At 34.1% G+C, this 8,683-nt stretch overlaps 1 protein-coding gene across 1 annotated transcript; it reads left to right on the top strand.

Moving 5' to 3' along the window:
• Nucleotides 1–608: 608 nt before the first annotated feature.
• On the top strand, nucleotides 609–6,194 carry CPL4 (C-terminal domain phosphatase-like 4). The gene is made up of 9 exons (XM_078298120.1): nucleotides 609–878; nucleotides 2,042–2,221; nucleotides 2,801–2,901; nucleotides 3,009–3,118; nucleotides 3,215–3,395; nucleotides 3,746–4,038; nucleotides 5,198–5,386; nucleotides 5,489–5,527; nucleotides 5,624–6,194. Exons 2-9 carry the CDS (start codon nucleotides 2,064–2,066, stop codon nucleotides 5,933–5,935), a joined length of 1,383 nt encoding a protein of 460 aa, XP_078154246.1. The 5' UTR covers nucleotides 609–878; nucleotides 2,042–2,063; the 3' UTR covers nucleotides 5,936–6,194.
• The last annotated feature ends 2,489 nt before the right edge of the window (nucleotides 6,195–8,683 follow it).

The raw sequence follows: 8,683 nt of genomic DNA on the forward strand, positions 1-8,683 counted from the left end.
GATCAAAGTTTGATTTTTCTTTAAGAAAGTTTATATCATTCTAACTAGATAAATTGAGTTTTGTTTGCCTCTTTATACAGTAATTGCTTCCAGTGAGATGAAGTCTCACTGTTTGTTTTGTTGCCTCTGTACAAAATAGTTCTCTGTAAATTAGTGTGTTTGTATTATTATAATATCAGTTAGCTACATCCAATTTAGCAGAGTTGGACTCCTTTTTTGTTTGACTTTAATTAAAATAGATATTGCATCAGGTCATAGAATAGAAACAAATGATAAATTAAACTCAAATTTTTCATTTAAATAAGCAAAAAACACAAAGGAGATTGAATTGGTTAAATAAAATGTTCATCTGATGAGAAGCAGGTCCATCAAATTTGAAGCGTGCAGGACCTTGATTCGTTAAGGGACGTAATTTAATCAAAAGGCCCACGCAAGGGTAAAACAGGAAAAACTAAATTTTAACAATAGGGAATTAACTCTATGGGTAAAAGAGAAATAATTTGAAGAGTTAAGGGACAAATTAGATATATTCAAGAGTTGAGGGGGAAATAGGAAATTAAAGAACTCTTGAAGGGTAGAGGAGAAATTAACCCTAATAAAAATGGCCGGGTCTTTATCGAAATCACAGCACTTCATTCCTCTCTCCCGTTCCCTTTTCTCTCTCCCGTTCCCTTTTCTCTCTTCTCGCGCTCTACTCGCGCTTCTCTCCGCCTTCGCTCTCTTCCTGCTTCCTTCTTGCGCCACCTTCTCTTTCCTCCGTTCCTCTCACCAGAGCCTCCTCCGCCTGCCCCGCGTTCCATTCGCTTCGGCCTCTCCTCTTCTCTTCTCTTATGCTGTTTCTATTCCGGCCATCTTCATACGAGACTACACAACCTGAGGTTATTATTTGTTTCATGTACTCTGATTTTTGTATTTATTTGTCTTTTAGATTTATGGTTACCTTTTTTTTCAGATTTTGAATAAAACCCTAAAATTTGTTTTTGCAAAATTTCTAATTTGTTTGGTTTTAGATAATTATATCGTATAAACTTTTTTGTTTTAAGATGATTCCTTGAAATTCCTTAATAATTTTGTATTTCTAGTACAAGATGATTTATATCATTGTTGAGTTGGTTAAACTACATTATTGATGCTAGAACTCATACAAAAGTCTGATCATCACTTAATTAATTGCTATACCAATTAACCAATAACGGGATAAGTATAAGTATCTACTGTCCATTTTAGATTCTGGTACATGTTTTTCATAATACTTGTTTGTATTGTGTTCTGCTATTAATCCAATGTTGGGAATTCAGATAGGTTCTAGGGTTTCAATTTTTAAAATTCAATTAGATTAACACTTGGGTCATAACTAAGAGCAAATTAAGAGGCTTTGTACAGATAGTTGAGCCGAGGTCAGACAGTATTTAGTTTATGGGTTTGTTACTATTTACTTTACCTCTGCTCTCGTCTCCAATTGCAAGATTTCTCTCCACTCTACCTTGTTTTATTTTCAGTTCGGGTTTGATTTGTTGTTTTGGCAGATTGATGCAAGTTATAGCAAACAGGAGTACTGCAATTGAATTGTGGTGAATCGTATGAGAATTGTAATACCATGAATGTCCACTTAGTGGGGTGGTTTACTACTGGGTTAATCTGTGGTTTAGGTTTCCTGGAAAATTCTTGATTTGGTAACGGTTATGCTCACTTAAAATGGTTTATCTTATATCCTTACTGGTATGCAAAAAGGATGATATTTTCCAATTCTAAGTATTTGTCCTGCTTTTTTTTACCCCTTCTAGTCAAATGTTGTACTCATCTGTTGCATTGAATAATAGTGACATTCAGTACTGATTTGGTATCAATGAGATTAGTTAACAGATGCATCTAGGGTTTAAACTAACCCTTGTATTTGATCTTTTGCATCTGTTGAAGTTTCTTAGTTCACTGTATTACTGGATTCTTACGTATGGCCGTATGATTTCTTTGATTTTTGGCTTCTATTTCTCTATTCCTCTTCATTAAATCTCATATTTTGTATTTTTTTTTTCTTTCTCAGGTCGCTACATTGTCTTTCTAAGATGAGTTTAGCAGCTGAATCTCCATCATCTTGCTCTTCAGGTAGCAGTGATGAATTTGCTGCCTTCTTAGAAAATGAAATTGATGCAGAGATCGAAGAAGAGATTGAAGAAGAGATTGAAGAAGAGATTGAAGAGGATGAAGAGCTTGCAGAGCACAGGTATTATTCCCTACAATTTTTTTTTTTAAATTTCATTCATATCCTGGTTAAAGGCAAAATTTCTTATAGGCCTATATACATGAATTCGCATCCTCCGAGATATCTTAAACTTTGAGTTCATCTGTGGTAAATCCAGACCGTTCAAATCTTTTCTGCACGAATCTCAAAGCACAGTAATACTGACCCTGCATTCTGAATAGGCACTGAAAAAAATTTGGCACGGCTTTAGATAAACTGAAAATTTTTAGGCATCTCAGAGGATACAGACTATATACATGGGGTAGGATAGTTAAAAGATGTTTAGGATTTTATTATTCTCCTCTCCAAATCAAGCATATTAGAGTTTCCATTGCGCATCATACTTTCCATATGGAGTAATAATTTGAACAACTTTTGAGATGAGTTGGTAAGAGTCAAATATATGATATTTGTAGGAATGGGTGCTATTTTGTTATCTTGTATAGTATGGTAGTTTTGCAATGCCATGCATAGTTTTGATTTATTTTAATGGTAGATGTGAAATTTCTCCTTGACAAAATATTGAGTACTCAGATGAATGTTATCATTATGCTTACATAGGAACAAAAGGAGGAAGGTTATGGATGAAAGTAGTGATGAAGAAACATCGGCAGAGACTATTGAGGAGACAGTTGAGGTGGAAACCAGGGAAATTAGCAATGGTATAATTTTAACGACAGATCTGTGAGGACAATTAATCCAAAAAAATTCAATTTAATGTGACTTATTTTGATCAATATGATTTATTTAACTGGTTTGCTTTTGGCAGGAGGTAATGCCATGTGTTCTCATCCAATTATAATAAAAAACTTATGCTCACACTGTGGCGAGTATGTTAAAGAAGCTGCATCAAGTGTGGCCTTTAACTATATTCACAAGGTATAATTCTTCTTCGCCAATCTACAACAAATTATTCTGATAAATCGAACCATGGCAAAAAAAAAAAAAAAATACATTTTTTTCATAAAATTTCAGGATTTGAGGCTTGGGGCCTCAGAGATTGACAAGTTACGGAAAATGGATCTGAAGCACCTTTTGAAGGATAAGAAATTGATACTGGTTTTGGATCTGGATCACACATTGATTAATTCGACTAGGATGTTCGATGTTTTTCCTGAGGAGCAATATCTGATAAAACAGGTTGAGGAGGCGAAAGGTAAAAGTAAAAAACTGTTGGTTTTTAGTATTAATTTGTTGGTTTTTTTGGTAGCAAACTGTTAAATTAAGGATAATTCAAGGCAAGTTTTATAGGCTTCTATTGAGGAACATTTAAGTTCAGTTGTAGCTGCATTGCAACTGTTGGGGACAAACTGAAGCAAAAATTCATTAGTTTGGTTCGTACGGAATAAAATTTAATTGTCATAAACACTTATCTGTGCAATTGATGAAAACTGGAACAATACAATATTTCTGAAAATTCAAGAGCAATCACTTGTATACTACATGCGCCACTCTTTTAGTATTAATTTACCATTTACACCTGAAAATTTTGATATAACAAAACAGATGATGACCCAAACCAAACCCTATTCCGACTGGGTCGATACCACATGCTGACAAAATTGCGACCTTTTGTGCGTACTTTCTTAAAAGAAGCGAAAAAAATGTTTGAAATGTACATATACACAATGGGTGAACATGCTTATGCTATGGAGATAGCAAAGTTGCTTGATCCGGAAGATGTGTATTTCCCCTCTAAAGTGATCTGTCAGTCTGATTGCACCACACGGAATCAGAAGGGGCTTGATGTTGTGCTTGGTGCCGATAATCTAGTGATTATTCTTGATGATACAGAACATGTAAGTGCCAGTCATTACTTATGATTAATTTATTTTTTAGTAGGGTTTAAATGTCGTCTTTCATGCCTCAATCATACCCCACATCCTTATCTCCGTTTTCAAAGTCCAGACAATCGATCCGAACCACTCAACATGATATCCGTATTAAAATGTGCTTGAAGAGCAAATTTTATATTTTGTTTGGTAATTTTTTACTTTTTTTAGATAGGTACAAAATCACTGGTTTTCAGAAGATTTGGACCATCCAAAAACAGTGATTTTGTACCTATAAAAAAAATGAGTAAAACAAGTTCCAAAAAATATAAAATTTTGGTCTCCAAGCACAGTTTAATATGGAGATCATGTTAAGCGGTTCGGATCAACTGTTTGGACTGTGAAAACGGAGATAAGGGTGTGAGGCATGATTGGGGCACAAAAACATTGGGGCATTTTAGCCTCATTATAACCCTTTTTGCTGGGACACCTTTTTCTTTAGTAGTAAATTTGTAAGTGACCTTTTGGTGGCACCTCTTTTTCTCTTTCAACCTCTGGAACAGCAGTAAAGAATCTATTGATGTACTGTTGTTGTATCAGTATGGCTGACCTGTTACTGACCAGTGGCTGTTTTTCGGTCCGTGTTTTTGTACTAGTTTTTTTTCTATCTTTCTATTGGACTTTGTCAGGTAACTTAAATAGTGTATGGCTAAATAGAGCACAAAAGATTCAACAGGATAAAGAGTGAGGCTACTGCACTATGCATAGTATGGATCGGTCTGTACTATGGATCAGTATTTTCATTTTCAAAGTCCAAACAATTGATCTGAACTGTACACAATGATCTCCATATGAAACTGTACTTGTTGATAAAATGTCACATTTTTTAGAATTTGCTTTACTATTTTTATAGATAGGTAGAAAATCACTTGATCTAAAGATTCTAGACCATTCAAAAGTAGTGATTTTCTACCTATCTAGAAAAATAGTAAATAAAATTCAAAAAAATGTAAAATTTAGTCTGCAAGGACATTTTCATATGAAAAATCACGTTGAACGGTTCAGATCCACTATTTGGACTTGATCCATAGTACAGGCCAATCGCATAGTGCGGTAGCCTCACTCACATGATAAATGCATTACAAACAGAGCAGTATGATGTATATAATAAGTTCTTCTTTGACAGGTTTGGCAGAGGCACAAAGATAATCTCATTTTAATGGAGAGGTACCATTATTTTACTTCCAGTGTGAGACAGTTCAGTGCTGGCATGAAGTCCCTATCTGAGATGAAGAAAGATGAAAGGGAATCAGATGGGATCCTGGCAACAATTCTTAATGTTTTAAAGCGGGCCCATGAGATGTTCTTCGACCCGGTTAGCTTAACTGCCTCTTTAAATCATGACTTGTGCCAAAATCTTGTTTGAAATTCACATGGAAGGACATTGTTCTGATTGTTTATTTATTTACTTTTGCAGGGGATTGGGATTGATCTTGCTTCAAGAGATATTAGAAATGTACCGTACAAAACATCCCTATTTGCTTAATAACAATTAATTATATTTTATAACGATGTATCCTCTGATTCGTCTTTCTGTCCTTACATTTTGTAGATAATGAAATTAATTAAAAAAGAGATTCTAGAACGGTGCAACATTGTGTTCAGTAGGGTATTCCCGTCAAATGCACGGGCTGAAGAACAGCCGATTTGGAAATTAGCTGAGCAAATGGGGGCCACATGCTATGCTGATGTGGACGATTCGGTGACGCATGTCGTGGCACAGGTCCCCGCCACCAAGAAGGCTGAATGGGCAAGAGATAACAACAAGTTTTTGGTCACTCCTCGGTGGATTGAGGCGGCTAATTACCTCTGGCAACGTCAAAAAGAGGAAGATTTTGCAGTACCTAAGAAAAAGGATGAGTGATGAGCTTCTTAGGATCAGAAATAAAAAAAAACATTTTTAGTAGGTTCTCCTCAAATCTTTTTGTTTTTGTTTTTATTTGGTAATTTCTGCCAGTTAGGTTTATGTTGTACAGTCAGCGATGCTTCAGTGCATGTCTGTGGTTGTTTTTTTTAGTGATTGGCAACCAAATTAGCGAGATCAACTCTTCGGTTTTGTTTAGTTTGTTTGTAGAAGTTAAACATTATAAATTAGAGAAGTTATGGAGAAATATGTTTTAGAAGCTTGTTCGAGTTGATCTAGTTCGGCTTCAATTGGTTCAGCTCGTTCTAAGAAAAAAAAGTTGAAGTTATAAAATTACGCAAAGTTTGAGATATCTCAGAGGATACGAATTCCCTCTATATTCCATCATGAGAGAATAAAGCTCATGGTATGAAAAAGATGGAATTTTTGTTCGAGTTATGGTCTATGAGCGATTCACGGTATTAAATCGATAAAAATTTGTTGTATGTGTTAATGATTTAGCTCAGTTCGGCTCGTGATTAGCTCGATTAAAACCAAACTTGGCTCGGGTTGAGCTTGTTCTAGCACAAATCGAGTTTAAACTTTGCCTAATTCGGCATAACGAGCCGCACAACTCGGCTCGTTGACAATCCTAGGTACAGCTACTAATAATACTATAATTTTAACTTCTTACCAAACGAAAACTATAATAACCGAAAAGACCGGAATTTTTTAGTTAGCACTCTAATAAATCAAAATTAATTCATTACTAGGTAATTGGTCAAATTTCAAAATGTACCACCCACGCGTATTCAGTCGGCCCATCAAATTGAATTGGTGCGCAAACTGAAGATGCACACCAATTTGATATGAATATTGAGTTGGCGCACCAATTGGTACGCGTACTCAGTGTGCGCGCCAAGCCTTCATTTTTTTTTTTGTTATATTTTGTTTGTCTAAACCGTGCCTTTGATTTTGTCTCATTTATTTGACACTGTCTCATGGTTTAGTGTCTCAAATGAGACACTTTGACTTCGCCTTTTATTTGACGGTCTCATTCTATTCAAATCATTTAATAAATAACACAACAGCTTGGTCCATACTTTAACTACCGTTTACATTTTTATTGCATTGAAATGGTGCGCCAATCCAGTATGCGCACTGATTGGTGTGCATTCCCAGTCCGTGCACCAATCCAATTTGATGCGCGGAACCAGTCTGCGTAAGTGATATTAATTGAAAAACAACAAATAGAGTGGTAACCAAATAATTTTTATTTTTTGGAGTGCTAACTAAAAAATTCAGCCGAAAAGATCATATCTAGTTAGCCAATAACTTTCATGCTTCCCCACTTGACGAGCGGATGAACAGTGACAGCTCGGTATGTCTGCTCTATTTTTTCGGGAACTATCATGTAGCGGGTCAAAATAGGTGAATAAATTAACGAGGAAAACTGAAAACACATGGCTGCATGGTTAGGTACATAGAAACTGTCACATAAGCACAAAGCAAAACGTCGATATTGTACACTTAAATTGAATGAAACGGGTTGATTTGGATCGACAACCATTTTTAGTAGCAGACAAAGGCTGTGTTTTATGCGGTTTTATGGATCGAAACGGGTTGATTTTGGATCGACAACCATTTATTGGAGAAGTCCATGATCAGTTCGGAAGTTTTAAAATCAGTTAGACCGAATCAACGGAAATTTTTAAACTCATCTTCTATTCGAACCAAATATTTTAAAAAAAATTCAAAAATTACGACATGATATATACATCATGGTTTGGTTTAAACTGGTTAGATCAAACCAAATAAAATTTTAAATCTTTATCAAAAAATTAACAAAAAATGTTTATTTTTATTATTAATCTTCTTATTTTGATTCAACCAAACAAATTGAAATTTAGTTTGGTTTGTTCAGTTCGGTTGATAAGTTTATTTCGGTCGGATCAGTTGTACTTTTTAAAACCAAATAAAATTTTAATTTACCTATTTGATTTCAATTTTAATTGAACCGAACTGATGAATACCCTGCCTACAATGACTAAGAATTTGATAAAGAATTGATAAATTTTGGTGGATGTAAGACTAGATGTGATCTTATAAATCAGAGTCTATTGTAAGAGAAAATTAGCGAGGCGATAAAAAAGAATAAGGTTTGATGATGTGTGAAATGAGAAGAGAAGGCTTTAGGAATAAAGGAAACTTCCTTTTTTGTGACTGTTTGCACCGCCTACTAAGTACTAACTAAGCAGAAATAGAAAGAAATATAATTTGTAACACTCAACATTGAAGCAACGTGCTCTGGCTACCCTAGAATGATTTTACATGGAATTTTTCTAGAATCTTGATTAGTTTTAAGGTCAAAATTCAACTACTTTATTGAACGAAACGTATTTTGAATATTACGGGATACCAATTATGAAATCGGTTCAATATCTTTATTTTTTGTGTCTTTTATCATGTTTTTATATTTAAATTTTTTTAATAACAAATTTTTTATACAAAATTGTTATATGTTATCTATATTATTTTTGTATGTGTATAAAAACTTGTCACTTTTTGATGTTTTTTTATATGGATCAATAATCTGAAAGTTATCCGCATTATTGTCTGAAAGTTTTTAAGATTAATTAATTGAAATGCCATATATAACAAATTTATTTTGACATTTGAGTTTTTAAGTTTTAAATTCTTAAATTCTTAAAATAAAAACATAATGAATTGAACTCTCTTCAATTATAATTGTTACTTAAAAATTTCAAG

Source organism: Carex rostrata, chromosome 35 (assembly GCF_964058835.1).
Source record: "Carex rostrata chromosome 35, lpCarRost1.2, whole genome shotgun sequence".
Taxonomy (NCBI): Eukaryota; Viridiplantae; Streptophyta; class Magnoliopsida; order Poales; family Cyperaceae; genus Carex; species Carex rostrata.

Coding starts and splice junctions, on each gene's coding strand:
- CPL4 (XM_078298120.1), top strand. CDS start 2,064: ATGAGTTTAGCAGCTGAATCTCCATCATCTTGCTCTTCAGGTAGCAGT. Junction 4,039..5,197: donor TTCTTGATGATACAGAACAT/GTAAGTGCCAGT, acceptor CTTCTTTGACAG/GTTTGGCAGAGGCACAAAGA. Junction 5,528..5,623: donor CTTCAAGAGATATTAGAAAT/GTACCGTACAAA, acceptor TACATTTTGTAG/ATAATGAAATTAATTAAAAA.